The sequence below is a fragment of the Silene latifolia genome, chromosome 4, assembly GCF_048544455.1.
Source record: "Silene latifolia isolate original U9 population chromosome 4, ASM4854445v1, whole genome shotgun sequence".
Lineage (NCBI taxonomy): Eukaryota > Viridiplantae > Streptophyta > Magnoliopsida > Caryophyllales > Caryophyllaceae > Silene > Silene latifolia.
In genome coordinates, this window is record NC_133529.1 from 17,065,364 (window position 1) to 17,085,315 (window position 19,952).

At 32.1% G+C, this 19,952-nt stretch overlaps 3 protein-coding genes across 3 annotated transcripts; 2 read left to right on the forward strand and 1 right to left on the reverse strand.

Annotated features, from left to right (window-relative positions):
* Positions 1–4,027: 4,027 nt before the first annotated feature.
* Positions 4,028–4,675, forward strand: LOC141651147 (RNA polymerase II C-terminal domain phosphatase-like 4). The gene has a single exon (XM_074458868.1). It carries the CDS (start codon positions 4,028–4,030, stop codon positions 4,673–4,675), a length of 648 nt encoding a protein of 215 aa, XP_074314969.1.
* Positions 4,676–16,990: 12,315 nt separating this feature from the next.
* On the forward strand, positions 16,991–17,830 carry LOC141651148 (uncharacterized). Its single transcript, XM_074458871.1, has one exon. It carries the CDS (start codon positions 16,991–16,993, stop codon positions 17,828–17,830), a length of 840 nt encoding a protein of 279 aa, XP_074314972.1.
* A 349-nt stretch (positions 17,831–18,179) lies between these two features.
* Positions 18,180–19,656, reverse strand: LOC141651149 (trans-resveratrol di-O-methyltransferase-like). Its single transcript, XM_074458872.1, has 4 exons — positions 19,182–19,656; positions 18,773–18,785; positions 18,588–18,687; positions 18,180–18,398 (listed from the first exon to the last, which is right to left on the reverse strand). Exons 1-4 carry the CDS (start codon positions 19,654–19,656, stop codon positions 18,180–18,182), a joined length of 807 nt encoding a protein of 268 aa, XP_074314973.1.
* Between the last annotated feature and the right edge of the window lie 296 nt (positions 19,657–19,952).

Consider the following 19,952-nt stretch of genomic DNA (forward strand, 5'->3'; position numbering starts at 1 on the left):
AGGAATCTTCATCAAGACAAACAAATAAGGTATCCTCCATTTACATCTAAGTTTTATACCTCACAAAATTCATACAAGTAACTGGTAATGGTGTCTCTCACTATATCACCACCACCACCATTATCCACGATCACATATCACGAATTCAAGACCCCCGTGCATCCATTCTGACAGCCATAATAACACCACCATTCCACAACCACCCAAAATCTAAAGTAAAATTTATCCCCAAATTGAAATGGGGATTTAAGTTTTCGAAAATTACCACTGTTATTGGTGGAGGAGCACGGCGGTTCAAGGCGGCAATAGCTGATGAAGGCAACGAGAATGGGGTGGAGATCTTGCTTTGTAGACTGTTAATTATATGTGTTTAACTTGTTGTTATGGATTGCCCATGTCTTAATTTTGATTATTGAGCTGAGGATTCTGGAATTAAGTGTAGTTGAATGAGAAAGGCTATATCTTTGGTGACCGTTTCGATGCTTTTAGCTGCCTAATTCGATTGGAAATTGAATTTTGATGCAATTCGTTGAAACTTTAAAGAATCTTCAATGACGATCAATGTGTGTATATGTGAAGTTTGCTTCAATGGTGCTGGAGTTACAGAATGTTTGAAAGGCATTGCATTTTATGTTGGTTCTTAAGAAAAGGTAAAGAAGTATGTAGTGGGAAAGTCGAAATATGAATGTTGATTCATCTTTTGCCGAAGGATATTAATTTTGGTTGAGCATGATTGGTAGGTTACAAAGCTGAAGTGGCAGACCTGAGGAGAAGGATTGGTGGCGATGGGTGGTTTCCGTGACCTTGCTTGATGCGCGTTGGTAGTTGGTGCGTGGAGTTGGGTGTACGGGAGCAGCTATGGTGGGTTTCTTAGCTATTTGTGTTTAATGGTTGAAGAAGGTGATACAAGATGTGTGTTTGTAAAGGTAAAAGTTCAGGCAAAAGTTCAGTATAAATCAAACTTAAGTAAAGGAGGAGTAATAAGGTAAAGGTAAAGGAAATGGAAGGAAGAAAGCTGGTTAATAAGTGTGTTTAAAACAAAGGCAACTTGTCATTCCGGTTGCCCTTCCACATATTGTAATATGAGGGGTATGGTGTCATACTTGGTAGTATTCTTAGTTAAATTATAGGTGGTAGTATTTTGAGAAGGGCACCCATAGATTGTAGTATTCACATTAAATAACCCTTTTAAAAACCTGAATTATTGAGCATATTTTCAGCTGATGATTGGTTTGACCTTTTATGTAGACATGATTAACCCACGTCACATACAGTAGATGGTGTTTCTTTGAGGCGATTCATCATACATACTTTCCTTGTAATGCCTTGTTCCATATTATTCTACTGATTTGCTCCTAAATTTAATACTCGACGAGATTGAACTATGCAAGTCCCATTATGATGGTGCTATGAATTCTATAATGGCTTTCGCCAAAAAAACGATTTCTACAATGGCTTGTGTCGATGGAGTCTTATTGGTCAGCACTTTTTCACCCGACTTTGACAATAATGCTGTAAAGTCGATTTTCTTATGGAATCCGGCACTTAGGAAAGTGGTTGATATTCCGCTTCACGGGATCTTGTCTTTGAAGAAGATCAGTTCGGATGTTACTTTTGGGTTTGGGTTTGATTCGGTGAGTTATTTATAAGGTATATAGTTGAACTTAATTTCGAGAAGAATGATTCGAAAACCATGGTATATAACCTTAGTCTCGTTCATGGACTTCTCCTAGAGTTCAGATAGATTTGATAGACGACGACGTCAAGTATTTGTTGCAGTCACGTTCCTTGAATTTTGAGGGTTATGTTTACTGGCTCGCTACCCTTAAAATAAAAGGGAATAACGAGACACATTACCTATCATTTAATCTGTCGACTGAGGCCTTGACTTTCTCCAAATTGCCTAACCTTAAATGTGACAATGGGAAAACAAAGTACGTGTCGAGGTATCTATCAATTCTTATACCCTACACCCAGGTGTAGGGTACTTCATACTCTCCCTATTTAAAAAATATAAAAATAAAGAATAAAAGCTCCTAACATCCCCACTATTAAGCAGTTATCATCTACAATAAATAACCATTCTTTTTCCTATTTCAAATCTACAGTTTTTATATTCACCAAATAAATTATGCACAAATTTAATTTTCCATCCATCCTATTAGTTTTGTAATCTCGTTTTCTGTTTTGATCGATTATTTTATCAGGTAAGTGTTGAAATTACATACGTTAAAACCTTAAAAATCGCATATATTATTAATTGAATTGAATTTTTCTGTTTTCTCTTTCATTATTCATGGTTAAATTTGTTATTTTGGGCGTGATATTTATCATATGATACTATCATATTCACTCTCAACTTAGTGAATATGGTAATTTAATTTGATGAATATATGTTATCTAGTGTGATATTCATCATATGTAACTATTATATTCACTTCCAGTTTAGTGAATATGATAGTGTAACATGATGAATATGTATTAGGTACTACGGTATTCGTCATATAACACTATTATATTCATTTTGAGATTAGTGAATATGATAGGGTAATTTGATGAATATATGTAACTTAGTGTGATATTCACCCTAAGACACAATTATATTCACTTTAACTTAAATGAATATGATGATTTATTTTGATGATTATGATTCATAAACTTGATAAATTTGAGTACAAATAAATTAAAATTAGAATTTCATGAATTTGATAAGATTTTAAAAAATTTGTACATTGAGTAATTTGAAAAAGAAGAACAAACTTAGTAATGTACTGTATGAAGATGTAGTGGGTAGGTTATTATTATTTTTTATTTTTTATTTTTTCCCTCTATAACTACCATGAGAGTATCCTACTCCCTACTCCTGGATGTAGGATATAATTTACCGGTATCTATTAGTCTTATATGAGTCACTTGCACTTGTACAAAATCATTACGGTCCTGATACTTGTAGACTTCTTCATGTATGGATCAGGCAAAGGGATACTACAACAAGTTCCGAATTTTCTTGGATTCAGCTCTATAATCTCGATTGCTATTCTAAATCTTTTCTATACTTGGCGAATAATGGTAATCTTTTTTCAGTTTTGAATTTTTTCTTAGTAATTTACTTATGTTACGGATTAATACTTATTATTCCCTCCGTGCTCCGTGACTCTGTCCCATTCATTTGTTTACAATATTTTTTATTCTTAGTAGTTCATTTGAAGTTTCCTTTCCAGCTTATACTTGCTTCTTATCTGTTGTCTTTAGCTCTGGCTTCCTCGCTGTCTATAACATATCGAATTAGAGACAATCTTCATTCTATGGTTATCTTACCCTGATGTCTTAAGATTCGTGTCACTAATAACATGCGCTAATTTTCATATGAGACGGAGTTTCTTAGAAAACTTGCTCAATAACTAAAGTCCCAACCATTGTTCTTACCTACGTATATACAAGTAAGAAATAATTGGAAATTGAAAAGTCGATTTTCAATGATTCCCATGATGATGGTTCACGTAGACATATTCGTGTATGGATCATGGATGAGACGAAAGGATAGTACAACAAATCCAAGGTAATCGCGAGTCCCCTCATCAAAGCGACTTAAGTTGTAGCATTCCTCCAAATCCAATCCCGCTATCAAATTTGAGTCTTATTGATAAGAGGACAGCCCTGTCCATGAAAGTGACAAAGTAAATCAATGAACAGCGTGGAAACAACTCGTCAAGCTGGTTCAGTTTTCTGTCTAGAACTAACAGACCACGCTATATATCAAGTGAATTATGCCTAAAGCATATCTATATATTCTCGATTAATAAAAATAGACGCCATATACTCCGTATTATACAATTATAAAAATATTCCCAATTATTTCCTAAATTCTCTCTACTTTCCTAATCATACCTCACTAAAGTCTATATATATATAAGCCCTTCATATAAGTATCGATCTTATACATATCACAATTCACAAGACAAAACAAACCTAGTTTTCCTGCTTACAAACAAACAAGTGCAATAATCCATCCTTCAAGTTTAGCTACATGGAATCGCTCTCGGTTGATAGTATTCGGCGCATTCGTGATCTTAATTTGCAGTTTCTAATGCATCGTAAGAAACTTCATTTAGTTCTTGATTTAGACAACACTCTTATTCATGCTATTAACGCCAACAACAACAAATCGACCGACATTGCCAAACACGATGACATTTACGAGATTTTGAAAGGTGAGATGTTGGTCAAGTTACGGCCAGGAGCTCGTGATTTCCTTAGACAAGTTAGTAAAATGTTCGATTTGTCGATTTATACTATGGCCGATCAACCCTATGCAAGAGAAATTGCCAAGATACTCGAGGAACCAGACACGGTCAGGTTTACGAAGGTGATTTCTAAGGAGGATTGTACCAAGACGTATCGAAAGGGCCTCGATGTTGTCTTGTCGCATCAACGAGTCGTTTTGATTGTGGATGATTTAGATACGGTTTGGGAGGTAGAAGATAGAGATAATCTTATCAAAATTCAACCTTATACATTTTTCCACAGGACCGGGTTTTCGGATTATGATGACGAACTTGCTAGGGTTTTGGGTTTATTAAAAGCTGTTCATGCCAAGTTTTTTGAGGTAGAGGAAGCTCATTCTCATGATGATAAAGATGTCCGACATCTACTTAAAAAGGTTATGCGTGAATAAGATTTCAATTTTGTTGAGATTTTTTTGATTGGGTTAATTTTAAATTAATTGTATTGTTTTAGATTGATTAATTGAGCATTAACAATGTTTCAGGACAATTAGATCCTGTTTTTTTTGGACTTAAAGTCATTCTCTTTTAAGTTAAGTTCAGCATAATTAAGTTAAGTTCAGAAAAGTTCGGCTCCAAGTTCACCAAATTTAAGTTCAGCAAAATTAAGTTCAGCAAAATTAAGTTCAGAAAAGTTCAGCAAAATTAAGTTCAGAAAAGTTCAGAAAAATTAAGTTCAGAAAAGTTAAGCAAAATTATAAGTTTCATAATATTGACGAGTTTTACAAAAAAAGATACGATTTTCGTTCAAATCGATTGTATAAACAACGCGAGATTAATTATATATATTCTATATTTTTTTTCAAACAAAAAAAACAAAGGTATTTATTTCAACCCCGAATTCTTACTTATCTCGTAACCCACCCATTAAAACCACACAAAGGCATCAAAACTCCATAATTTTCCACACCAATCACAATTGATAATTTAATTTTATACGGATGCACACTCTTGAGATTCCTGTAATACAACTTGAGAAGTCAAAAACATTTGGCGAGGCAAAGGATTTGACGAGGTGAGCTCATATGAAGATGAAGAAAGTGACGAGAAAGATGATAACATGGAACTAGATGATTAGAAAAAAAAAAGTAATATGTGATTTACTTTTTATTTTTATGTATCTGTACGAACATATTAATTTATATAAAGGAAGTGTTTTATTATCTTTAATTGTGTTTTAAGTTATTATTATTATTATTATTATTATTATTATTATTATTATTATTATTATTATTATTATTATTATTATTATTATTATTATTATTATTATTAAGTGAAATTAAATTAAGTTAATTTAAGTAATATTCTTTTAATTCAGAAAAGTTAAGCTATTATAAGTTAAGTTCAGTAAAATTAAGTTCAGAAAAATTCAGCAAAATTAAGTTCAATAAAATTAAGTTCAGCAAAATTAAGTTCAGAAAAGTTCGGCAAAATTAAGTTAAGTTCAGAAAAATTAAGTTAAGTTCAGAAAAATTAAGTTAAGTTCAGCAACTTTAAGTCCAAAAGAACAGGGCTAGTCTTTGCTTATAAATCAATGCAAATTAATTTTTACTACAGAATTGCCACGCCTTAACATATAGTATTAACTCATGAGCGGCTCTATTAAACTTTCTATTAGTAAAAGAAAAGGCACTGTTATCGAAAAAATTACATGATCCGAAAATGTCCAAAATCACTACGTCCTGTATCCGCTAATTCAATGCTTCCATTACCGATTTGTTTGTATGAAGACAATATTCATTATTAAGAAGAGAGGACCCGTTTGTATGTCAATACAAACCATGGGACATATTGATGCTTTATTCTCAGCCAATTGTACCTTTACTAGTTTAGCTCCCATGCAATGTATACACAGTATATATAGAATTTTACTTTTTTTTAGTATATTATACTTATATATGAAATATAGATTAGCTAATTTTTTTTTTTTACGTTTCTTATCATTATATCTATAAAATATTATTAAAAAGGCTAGCCTAAAAATGCCACGTAGACAATGCCACATGGGATGAAAAAAAAGCCACGTACACAATAACAATGTGACATGGCAAACTAATATGATATGGATTATCAATTTATTATTATATTGCATTAATTTAATTCACTTATTTCTTTTAAAAATCCATCCATATTCCATTAACTTTAACTTAACTAACTCAAAAAAAAAAACTAAAATAAAAAAATACGCATTAACTATAAGTGAATAATTTCAAGATATTTCATATGGAGTGGTATTATATGTATTCGAAATAAAAAAAACTGAATACATAAGAAATTAAGAACGAAGAAGAATAAATGAAGTTGAAAAAAAAAATTGTATCTGTACAATATAGTTAAAAGGCTAATTAAAACATTTAATTTTAATCCACATGTCGATTTTTTATTGATAAATACTAATTCATCTATATTGATTACTTGATTATTTATTTATACAATATTATAAAAGTCTAGACTATGTATTAAAAAGTTATCTTTAAAACTGTCACATGCTTATAACTTATAAGTACAAAAAAAATTTAAAAAAATTAATTACAAACACAAAAAATAAATTAATACAAACTCTTTATTCTCCTCTCATAAATTTGGTTATTAATCTACTTGTTTATTTAGCCTTTAATTTATTTTATTTAATAGGATGGTTTTTTGGTTTTCTCTCACCATCATTATAATTTGTAGTTATCATATTTTTTTTTTATCTCCCTTTTAATTTACAAAATCGTTCCTCTTCCCTCGAATAAATTGTTGAAATTAATCAATAATTAATAACAAAAAGTTTCCTATATAACTATTATAACAATCCTAATTTTCATTTTTATTCAAAAAGTTTGTAGGTAAAGTATACATACATAGATAATTAAATGAATTCTTTTGCTTTTTATCCTTATTATGTTTTAAATTTATTAATAGTAAGAATATTATTTAGTTAATGTTTTTGTGTTTGTATTGAAATTGCAGGAAGATGACATACTCAATTATCAATAACATTGCATGAAATCTATACTATCTAATTAAAAAGGTGGCTTAGAACATTCAATTTCATTTCACGTGACATTTTCACACCCCGTTAATTCTTATTCATTTTTATTGATTATTTAATTATATTGACAATATGACATGCATGGAATAATAATTGAATTTATAAAACTATAATCTATAATTAAAAAGTAAGCCAAACTATTTACCATTATCTGAACATCATATTTAAAATTTCATAAGATACTTTCTAAACCACTCTCATGCAAAGTGAATTTTGTTAAAAAAAAAAAAAAGAATAATAATAAAGCAAACTTTTTACATTCCATTTCTCCTTTGCTCCATATTTATGTCTATATTAATTTTCATAATAATGAGAAAAATTTATAACTCAATAATCTAAATATAAAATATATAAATCTAATTAAAAGGCAAGCAAAACTAACTATCATCATTTACATGTCATATTTTTTTAAAAGAAAAAAAAAAGACAACATCTTAAATCAATCTCCTGTAAAGTGGATCTTGTAAAAAAAAGAAATTATAATAATAATAATCAAGCAAAACTTATACATTCCATTTCTCTTTATTCCTTATTAATGTTTATATTAAATTTCATAATAATGAAAAATGATGCCCAAAAGTCATGTACCTTGATTCATATTTATACCTATATTAATCTTGATAATAATTAAAAAAGGATGCTCAAAAGTCATAAAACGCATCCTCAATTCTTTATATATTTTTGATGGAAGCTAAAACTTATAAGATACAATTTTTCTTATCTCTATCGTCAGTATAACTAAATATATCATTAAACTTTTCTATCATTCTATTAACATCAAACTAAGTGTATAAGGTTTTAAAATTATTAACTAATTTATTTACTTTTTTTGAGAGTTCCATTGGGTTAAGAAATGTTCATTATATTTTCAATTTCATCATTTGTGTTTGTTTTGTTCTCATTTAGGGGCTATCAAGATTTGTGGTGTTGAGCTATTCAAAGGTTAATATACTTACATCTCTACGACTTCATTCTCATTCCCTTTTTCTTTCACTATTTAAGAGGAAACTTAAGTTAATAACGATAATATTGCGTAAAACAAATTTCACTATTTTGTTGGTTAATTCAGACTAATTACTGAGTTACTTTTTTTTTTTTTTATTATAGGGTCGATTCGTTGGAAAAAGAAGACTATATAGAAAAGTAAAATACTAGGATTGCTTAAATAACTATATATTGGAGACTAACTACAAGATTGACGACATCAACGTGAATGACTAGAAGTTTTTTTTTTCTTTTTTTTCAAATGTATATTTTATTTTGGTATTTGTTTAGTTTTTTCATCATTTTACCTTCGAAAAAATAGCAATATTCACCTACTTTGGCTTATTTAATTTATCGACTTTGATATTTATGTTAATATGTAAATGCCCGTAATTTTAGTACGCAATCAATGATGACTTATTCATAAGGTGAGCTTACTATATGTTTTGATATTTTATAAAATTTCAATTACTAAAAACACTAGAAACATCACATTCAAAACAAAACATCCCGTGGAATTTCAATAATAATAATAATAATAATAGCCTAGAGAGAGAAACTAGAGAGAATATTCTCTGAAATTCATCATTCTGTTACGTAAAACCGCCATTGTTACAGCTCTCCACTGCTGGACTGAACACCCTCAGTTCCTTCAGTTGGTGGATGAAGCTTGGACTCATAGTCCCACTGGTAACTCTATGTTTCGTCTAATGAGCAAGCTCAAAGTTTGTTAAAAGGTGCTCGGCACTTGCATTCTCGAACACTATGCTAATATTGGGGAGAAGATTAAAACAAAAAAAGAGGAGCTCTCCAAAGTGTTTTAGAAAGCTTAGGCGGGACCCTATTAATGATCTTCTCATCAATCGGGAAAATGAACTTTCTAAAGAGCTTTGGGCACTTAAAGATACTGAGCTACAGATGCTCTCTCAGAGAGCTAAGATGCATAGCATTAAATATAATGATACCAGCTCTAAATTCTTCTTCAATAAAATAAAGGAAAGGCAGCAGCAGCAAATGATAGGTGACATTAAAGGTCACAATGATACTCATCACACTGGTTTGCAGGAGGTGGGAGAAACTTTTGTTGACTATTATAAAGAGCTCTTAGGCAATACTGTCCAGGTAGCTCCTATTGATCCTGGTGTGCTCTCAAATGGACCATGTGTCAGCAATGATGGCCATGAGGCTCTTCTTGTTCTGTCACACGGAGTGAAATCAAGAAGGCTTTGTTTGATATAGATTCTAACAAAAGTCCAGGTATGGATGGTTTTTCTGCTGGATTTTTCAAGAAAGCTTGGGAGATTGTTGGAAATGATTTTTGTCTAGCTGTGGAGGACTTTTTTAAAACTGGTTTCTTGCCCACGCAAGCTAATACTACTTTGGTCTCATTAATACCTAAGAAGGCTTTCCCACAAACTGTAAAAGACTTTAGACCTATCTCTTGTTGCTCTACTGTCTATAAAACCATCAGTAAGATCTTAATGCTAGGCTCCAAACTGTTATTCCGAAATTATTGGGCGAGGCAGCAGTGCTTTTTGTTCGGGGTAGGAGTTTGTTTGAGAATGTGATGCTTACCCAAGGCCTTCTTAAGGGCTATGGAAGAAAGAATATCACCCCTAGATGCATGCTTAAGGTTGACATTAGTAAGGCATTTGACACTTTACAATGGTCCTTCATCAGGAACATGCTAGCTGGTCTTAATTTCCCTCCCACTTTCATCAAATGGGTCATGGCTTGTGTCACTGGCTCTTGGTTTACTCTTAAAGTAAATGGTACACACCATGGTTTCTTCAAAGGGCAAAGTGGTGTGAGGCAAGGGGATCCTTTATCCCCTTATTTGTTTGTTTTAAGCATGGAGATCTTATCTAGACAGCTTAGAACAATGTGCCTTTCTTCTGATGTTTCCTATCATCCTAGATGTTCAAAACTCAAGCTCACTCATCGGTTTTTTTTGATAATCTCATGATATTTACTAGAGGGGATTTGCCTTGACAACAAAAAGCTACGCCATTTTGAGCACCTTCTCCCATTGGTCGAGCTTGACAGCCTAACTTGGAGAAAAGCGACATTTATTTTGGGGGTGTGAATCCTACGATTAAGGATCTTATTATGGAAAGAGTTGGGATTAAGGAGGGATCCTTTCCTTCGGATATCTGGGCTATCCAATAAATGATTCCAGGCTTACTATGGACATGTATAATGCTTTGATTCTAAAGCTTTAGACTCTAAAGGGGACCTACTCTATTCAAGATCTTTCTTATCTTTGGAAGAATTCAAGTCCCTGAACTCCATAGTTTTTGGTCTCAACAACACGGTGCACTTTGGATTATTACTACCACAACAGATTTGTCTTCTTATTTCCAAGCTTAGCAGAGATATTTTTCGGGAAGATTTGACAAAGCAAGAAGAAGCACATCTTTAAAGCCCGTGAGCATTTGTGCACCCTGGGAGGAAGGGGTTTCAGGTTAAGGATGTTTGCATGACGGAACAAAGTCGCCATCTTTGAAATGGCTTTGGCATTTGGATAGAGGGACTGGAGCAATCTGGACTTCCTGGGTTACAAAGTATTTCTTAACACAATGCTCTATCTGGGACCTTGCTATTAGGGATGTTTCTCGAAAGTCTCGGAGGAGTTCTTCTCCTTAGAGATGCTTGCATTAAGCGACTAGGCAATGTTGAGCGATTTAGGCTATGCTCTCCAACCGCATTATCAAGAATAAGTTCTCTGTGAAGAAAGCTTATGATAGCACGAGATGTTCTTATCCTGTCCTTCTTTGTCTATAAAGCTATTCAGAACTACTATCCTTCCAAGGCATAAAATCATCCTCATGCTAGCTATTCAAAGGAAGCTAGCTACCCAAGATCTCTTAATTACTCGAGGGATCACCATTGTGAATAGATGCTACTTGTGCAAAGCTGCAGCTGAGTGTGCAGATCACTTGTTCTTTGCTTGTCCTTATGCTGCAGGATTACTTACTCTTCTGCAACAGTGGATACAGATACCTTCCTCCATCACTTCACTCTACTCCTTGATTACTTTGCATAGCAGGGGTTAGGGAAGTAAGCAACCTTTGATTATCTGCGGTATTGGTAGTCTGGTTTATGCTGTTTGGGCTGAGAGGAATGCTCGAGCATTTAGGGATCAGGAGAGATCTGTCCAGGCTGTTTTTAGTGAACTAAAATTCACTGTCACTGCACTCCCTAGCGTGTAGAGGTCCTGAAAATGTATTACTTGACATAGATACAATATTCATTTCTTAGACTTATAGCCCTCTTGTATAGATAGTGGAGGAGTTTTGTATATGGTATAAAGGATATATCTTTGTAAGAAAACTCTTGTACTCCTATTTTTTGGAATATATGAGTAATACCCTTCTTGCAAAAAAAAAAAAAAAAAAAAAAAACAAAACATTCCGTGAATTTCACGGGCCATAAAACTAGTTATGATTTGAAAAATCAAAGTTTAAATCGTATTAATCATGAAATGAGTATTTCAATGAAAGTTTTTCCTATTACTGAGAGATTAATGAAGTTATTTTATAAAATTTTACTGATAATATATTTTTAGCCGCAAATTTTTATCATGGAAAAGCAATGAATTTTTTCGTATGATTCTTTAAACCAAAAAAAAAAAAAGAATTTCTTTTTATATCATAAAAAGATTGGAGATAATTTTGTATAGAATGTAAAATATTAAATGACATAAATATATAAATCCCCCCTACTACTAAGAGAATAAAAATTCTCTTAGTTTTCCCTCCAAAAAGCATCTAGCTAAATAAGGTAATAAATAAAATTTTTCTTTCATTACATTATTATCTTTTCAATAAATATAATTTTATAAATAAACTCTATTTTTTTAAATAAATTCATAATTATGTTTTTTTCATTAAAATAAAATAAAATTAATATTAAATTATAAAGTATAAGTTGCTAAATTTTTCAGTAATGCAATAATTATTACTGTAGAGAATAACTTGACACATGCTTACTATTAGCTTTATGACAAAAAGCATTCACTAAAAAAATTCACAACTTAAATAAATTTTTTTATTAGTTTTCCATTTCATTTTTTTGTTTCATATCAAAATACAATGGAGTGAACTGATAAATATTAATGATGTGCAAATTTTAAAAGAATAAATCTTCCTATAGTCCTATGTACTAAGAGAATACAACGTCTCTAAAGTTTTCCTTCCAAAGTGCTCAACTTATATATGGAAACAAATTAGATTTTCATTTATTAAACTAATTTTCCATTTAAAATAATTTATACATAAAAATTGTATCTTCTATTATTAAATTCGTGACGATTTTGTTTTTTTAAAATTGATGTAGTTAAAATATTTTCTTAAAAAACACAATTCATGGAATTATTCAATTCTTTTGATTAATTTTAATATTAGTTATTTTTTATAAAAATTCGTGAGATATAAATCTAAAATCTATAACTAATACACTAAAAATTAAAAAGCCTATATTTACCGCGCATTTGCGCGAGATCTACACTAGTTTGAAAGATTATGTGTATTATAATGCACCATAGTTATAGAATATGCTAAAAATAACTAAACTTTATATTAAGAAATATGTTTAGGCGGGAAAATTTGGAACTTCGCCTATTCATTTAGTAAATAGGGGATGTATAAACATCATGGTTTCCATTTTTAAAAGGAAAAATTACAAATAACCACTTCGTATTTGCGTATTTTTACAAATTACCACCATGTATTTGCATTTTTACAAATAACACCCAAAAATTTATGTATACTCCCCTCCCCAATCACCACCGTATATTTTCCCCGAGACTCGTTTTTCTTGTTTTCCGACTCGTTAATTAAAAATTTATGTGACATACCCAGATTACCCTTATCTATTACTCCCATACAACATATCCTCTTTCATATGATCTGATCCCTAAATCCTTTGTTTCCCCTCAATTGATCCCAAAAACTCTAAATCATTCCATTTTTTAATCAACCTTTCAATCTTTTACTTCCACTTACTCACCCACCACTACCACCATCATACCACCATCCCACCACCATCACAGTAACTAACCACCACCACCGTCACCAGAATCTCCATCCCAGAAATACTTGCAATTTCCACTACCACTCATCACATTTTTTGCAGTTCCAATTTAATTCCTTCTCTTTTCAGTTCTTCCGTAATTTTAATCTCTCTGCATCAATTCATTTTCAATTCATGTTGTTATTACAATTCCCCAATTTATTTCTCACTTCTCAACCTAAGTTTTTTCGTTATTTGTATTAAAATCAATACTATACCTTGCGCAAGAACTTTTTGAACAATAGCTTTCTCATTCTGATACTAATCGGCTGATATTTTCGACGTTTTGGGTTTAGTTGGTCATAGTGATTGTGGGGTTAATGTGGTAATGTTTCGTCGGTAGTGGTCGATTCTTGTAGCGGTCGTCGGCCATGTGAGGTGTTGGCGGTGGCGGTGGCGGAGGTAGTGCTAATGGTGGGTAATTAATTCCAGATAATCTAAAAGAAAGTGTAGGAAAGGGGGTAATGATTAATTTGGTCTTAGGCAATTAACGAATAATAAACATACATACAGCCACAGGGGTACAAATAATGGGATAATTTTGGGAGTAAAGAGTAAGGGTAATGTAGGAAAAGGGTCATTTGGGTATTAGACATAAATATCTAATTAACGAGTCGGAAAATAAGAAAAATGAGTCTCGGGCAAATATACGGTGGTGTTTGGGGAGTATACATGAAAGTTTGGATGTTATTTGTGAAAATGCAAATACATGGTGGTAATTTGTAAAAATACGTAAATACGAGGTGGTTATTTGTAATTTTTCCATTTTAAAAACATGAATTATTGTGCATATTTTCTTTCGGGACCAGCTACAATCAGCTGATGATTGGTTTTTGTTTGAGGCAATTCACCATACATACTTTTCTACTAAGGCAATTCACCCCCCCTCTCTTTCTCTCCAGACTCCATGTTTATCTTTCCCACACTTTTTCATCCGGAGAAGTAGTGATTGACTCCCATAACTTTGTGCAATTGTGAAATTAACCCCACAACTTTCAGTTGAAGTGATTAGGCCCCATAACTTGCTTAATAAGTGAAATTAAACTCCTTTATCAAAATCTCACGAGAAATTTAATTTATCATATCTCAAAATTAAAAAATGATTATGTTCTTATGAAAAATAGGAAATAAAAGTTAATAAAATTAATCAAAAATCTCTCCAAAATCTCACCAAAATATCATTATATACAACCAACTATGCCAACACGTATACATATAACATACTAAAATCATACGGATTAGATACTAAAACCATTTTTTACATACGTATGTAATTCGGTATGGTTTTTGCAAAAAAAAAAAGAACAATTAACAATTTTATGTGTGATTTTTTTTTTTAATTATTGAAAAACAGAAATATTTGAATATTTTTTTTCCCTTTTATTATATTTTTTATATTTTTTTGTCATGAAAATCTTTTATTCCGACTTCTGATTTTCACACAACTACCTAACAAAATATTTTGTAATTGAAATTTTTTACAAAAATTTGAAAATTATTTACATTATATAAAAAATAATAAATTGTTTGATTTTTGTAAAATATTTTTAATTTTATTTTATCTAATTTATACTATTTTTTTTATTAATTTTTTAAAACTTTTTTTTTTTCGTATTTTTCATAAGAACATAATCATTTTTACTTTTGTGAAACGATAAATTGAATTTCTCGTGAGATTTTATTAAAGAGGTTTAATTTCACTTATTATATAAGTTTTGGGGCATAGTCACTCCAATTGAAAGTTGTAGGGGTTAATTTTACAATTGCACAAAGTTATGTGGCTCAATCACCACTTTCTCGCTTTTTCATCTAACATCTTCATACATAAATAATTGTGAATATTTTCACATCCATAATGTTAAATTATTTTAAGCAATCAATTTTTAGTTTTTCATAGGAAATTATGGTTTGCAAATAGGGATTTATGGGTTTGTTCTTGAACTAAATTTCAACTAAAAATGATAGGGACTTTATTAGAACATTTAAGTAAAATCAATCAACTTTATGTGAACAAGGGATTTTAGTTGTACGATTTAGGGTTCTTAATTAAGTAAATTAAAGTACACCCTAACTAGTAAGTAAAATTGTAATTAAACAAAGATATTAAACAAATTAATGGAAACTTGGAAGTACACTCATCAACTAAACCCTAAGTTAGAAGACAAATTCATCTGATTAAAGATGTATCAAAGGATAGATCAATGCCGAAATTGAAGTGGATGAACTTGAAAATGATTAAGTAAAGTAAAAGTTTCAAAAATAAAATGTAAGTCCTTACTAAGTCAAGGGAAAAAATGGAAGTCAAGTCTTTTTTTATTAGAAATAAAGTTAGAAAATAAATTATAATAAGGAGAAATTTTGAAAAAGTGATATATAAAAGGAAGTAATTATGAAAAAGAGTATATATATAATAAAATGGAGTAATTGATAATTTACTATAACGTTTTTCTTCTAACTACCGCTCATCCTTTTTAACTTTGAAAATAAACAATTAACTTACATTTGCACTAGACAATAAAAGTAAAAAAAAAAAAAAAATAGATTTTCTCACTTGTATCGTCCTTAATTTAACTAGCTATTTCATTTTTTTTTCACTGGAATCCCTCGATCTTTTACTAAAAAGAAAAAAAATTAACTAGCCAAAACTCTTAATTAGAACTTTAGAAAATATTTTTTTTTCTAAATCTTCGATTCGAAAAAAAAATCATTGTTTTTTGAATTCGTATTTCGATTTTGCGAAGTAAAATTTTGACTAGTTAGAACTCTGAACTCTTGATTATTTCTATTATGCTAGCTTTCTTGTTTTACTGTTTTAGCTAATTTATCAAACATTTATAAAAGTTAAACCAGCTGGAATTTAACCAAATAAGCTATTTTGGTCAAATAAACTAATTTAAACTTCAAATGGCGCGCTAAAAAGAATCTAATAAGTGAGAAAAATAAAATAACCGAGGAGTATAAATGAAAAAGTTTCAAAAATAAAATACTGAAATAATTTAATTTAATTATTAATATTAATTGGTATTGGTAGATGGTAATTGACTAATTGGTAAATACTTAAATTTCCTAAAACATACAATAATAAAATACTGAAATAATCCTAATTCCTAATTCCTAGTGGCATCGCTATCGATTTCCTAAAACATACAATTACAATAATAATATATACGCTTATTTTTTCCTAAAATATAAATTGTTTTTTTTTGGTGCTAAAAAGTTCCTAAAGTATAAATTCCAACACAAATTCGAAATTGTAATAGACCTCTAAATTCTAATATACCAAAACTATACGATTGATTTATAAAACAGGATGAATTGTTTACCTCCGGAACTATTATTTGAAGTTTTGACGCATCTTCCGTCGAAAGATTTGTTAAAGTTAAGGGTTGTATGCAAATTATGGAACTCTATTATCTGCGATCGAAGTTTCCATCAACAACATCTTCATCAATTACGCAAGAATAACATTCATGGTTTTAAGTTCTACTTAACCACTTATTGGTCGGGTTCCTGTACATCAGTCGATATCGATATTAAAAGTAGTGAAACCCTTGTGACTATCGAGACGATTAAACTATGCAAGTCCAATTATGATGGTGCTATAAATTATATAATGGCTTGTGTCGATGGAGTCTTGTTGGCCAACACTGTTTCGTATCATGGCAACGATTATGTAAACGTGATCTTCTTATGGAACCCGACACTTAGGAAAGTGGTTGACATACCGCTTTATGGACCGTTGAAGAAGGTATGTTATGATGTTCAGTTTGGTTTTGGGTTTGATTCGGTGAGTAATATTTATAAGGTGGCAGCAATTTATTCGGAGAAGAATGAAATGAAAATCATGGTATATAACCTCGGTTCGCGTTCATGGACTTCACCTAAAGTCGACAGAGGTTCGATTGACAATGTGAAGCATTCGCCATATCCAGGTTCCTTGAATTTTGAAGGTTGTATTTACTGGCTCTCTAAAGTCGACAGAGGTTCGATTGAAATAACGTCGAATAATCACACACGCTACTACCTATGTTTTAATCTGTCGAGTGAGGCATTGACTTGCGCCAAATTGCCTGATGTTAAATGTGACGATGGGAAAATAATAAAGTATGCGCCAATTACGCGCCGTTTAGCAATCTTATATGAGTCACTTGCACTTGTAGATGGTCCCGGTGGTGGTGGTTCACATGGATATATTTGTGTATGGATGAGACGAAAGGATAGTACAACAAGAAGTTCCGAAAGTTCATGGGTTAAGCTCTATAATATCGATTGTAATGGTAAACAATGTATATACTTGGCGAATAATGGTAATCTTTATTTACGAGCATGGTCTATTCCCTGGACAACATATGTTTATGACTTAAAAGCTGGCAAGGAAAAGTTTTACTCGGGAACTGATCGGAATATAAACATCATTGATGGTTATCTACCAAGTTTGACATTGTTAAGATAACAACAATTGAGTTAATGGTAAAGATACAATTGTTTTCCGTGAACTATTCTTTCTTAGCTTCCATGAATGTTTATGAAGATATTTTATGATATTTTCACTAAGTTTATAGGTATCGGTAATGTTTGTGAAATATGATACCATGTAGTATTGGATTAAACGGGAGGGTATCAGGCCATGTATATTTAAGAGTAATGGTGATGATAATGATGTTGTACGATCATGGTTACTCCCTCCGTGTTGGTCATTTATTTACCTATTCCATTATCCGTAATTCTATAAATGTTTACGTTTATAATATTGAGTATATTTTTGAAAGATAATTTGAACTTCCACATAATCAAATGTCCACTTATTTTTCAATATGAGCTAACTCGGACACGTTATTCTTTAAATCTTCCTTTCCCGTCCCGCCAGCGACATCAACCAACGACTCTACACCTTTAAGCAAACCCTTAAACACCACATCCCCCATCAAAATATCGCCAACAAATTTAGCATCACTTGTCATGGCTTTATTAAAATACTTGTTGGAATAAAACCGTAACAATGGAAGAAAGACAATATAAAACTGAAATAGAAAACAGGGAGAAGACTTATCGAAACAGAATAGCAGTGCCGTTGTAATGAAGCCACTGACTTGAAAACAATATTGGCACGACTCCGGTGGTTATCGCCTACACGCCGTATGTTTTCCAAGGTTAACACTGCAACTTTCGTACTCGACCACTCAAGCAAGAAAACTTTGGAATTGACAGACACGTATCCGGAAAAACTCAGAAGCAACAGAAGGAGAGCATTTTGAGAGAAGAGAGAATGTGAAATGTATTTTGTGTGTATATTCTGTGAAGTGAACAACTCTATTTATAAGGAAAAATAGAGCTGTTACAGAGACAAAGTCGCAGCAATTAACGGACGGTCAAACGTAATTAAGGGATTAATTACGCTCCCTTAATCTCTGCAATTAACAGTCAAAAATCATTATGACTGTTACAGAATATCAAACAGATACACTGAACCTGGACAGAGTCCAAAACACACAGCTCAAAAAGGTTTAAAGAGGGCCTTTGGCCCGCCCCGCAGGGGCTCTACCCGACCCGAGCCCGAGCCCGAGCCCGAGCCGGGCCAGGCCGGCGCGCGTGTGTTTGGATCAGACTCACAGGCACAACACTCTCAACAAAAGCCTCCTTGGTCCAACTCTTGTCCACTTAAGGAGGGAGTAGAGTTATAAACACAAAAAACCAACTTCTCCCCACCGATATGAGAGAAGAGGTAAAACACAAAGAGGATTTGGCTTTACATGAAACCATTACTACCAACAATACTCATTAAACCTCGGCTCAGTAGTCAGTACCAGCATACTCCCATATGCCACTACCGTGGACGGTGTGGAAGGGTGACACATCATCATTTCTGAACCAACTACTTAAATGGTGAGCTGGCTTGGTTAGGGTTGGGTCAAGCATAGCTAGCGCGAAGGGTGCTAGACTCATAGGATGGTCCTTGAGGAGAAGTTTTGCGTTTATGGTTAGGTCAAACGTATCTTCCCCGTTCACTAACTTTGACTTGGAGAGGAAGTTGGAGTGAACGAGAAGGCGTGTAATGCGATATAAGGAAGCGGACTTGGTTGGGTGGAGAATAAGCGCGTTGGCTAGCTCGCCAAGCGTCATGGGTTTGCCATGGTTGTGGATGGTATCCGGGATTTGAAGTTGGATAGCACATTTAAGGGCCATGGAGTTTAAGGAGCTGAATATATGAGTCCATATGTGTGTTTGAGCATTTAGTAGCTGCTCACTGTGGTCGTAGGAAATAAGTGTGGATGGATCCATGTTTTGGTATTCAATCTATATTTTGAGGTATTCAACCTATTGTCTCTTGCAGGGGCGGCCGGTGGAATATTGTGGTCCTGTTTAAAATATTAGGTGAAGGCCTTTACGATAATTATTGTATATTTTTTATGTGCCATATGCAAACAAAATATTTGAGGCTACTTATAATCATAGGAGACGTTTTTAAGATCCCAAATGCTATAAAAGTAATTAAGCTCGTAGGAGTGTTGAATTCGAATCTATAATTATTAGTACGTACCTCATTATAATATGTTCACTGTCTTGTAATTTGTAAA

What these genes read in the sequence shown, in the direction of transcription:
- LOC141651147 (XM_074458868.1), top strand. Translation starts at nt 4,028, where the DNA reads ATGGAATCGCTCTCGGTTGATAGTATTCGGCGCATTCGTGATCTTAAT.
- LOC141651148 (XM_074458871.1), top strand. Translation starts at nt 16,991, where the DNA reads ATGGCTTGTGTCGATGGAGTCTTGTTGGCCAACACTGTTTCGTATCAT.
- LOC141651149 (XM_074458872.1), bottom strand. Translation starts at nt 19,656, where the DNA reads ATGGATCCATCCACACTTATTTCCTACGACCACAGTGAGCAGCTACTA. An exon ending in CTGAGTTTTTCCGGATACGT is followed by an intron (nt 18,399 to 18,587) that starts GTCTGTCAATTC and finishes TTTCTATTTCAG; the next exon opens with TTTTATATTGTCTTTCTTCC.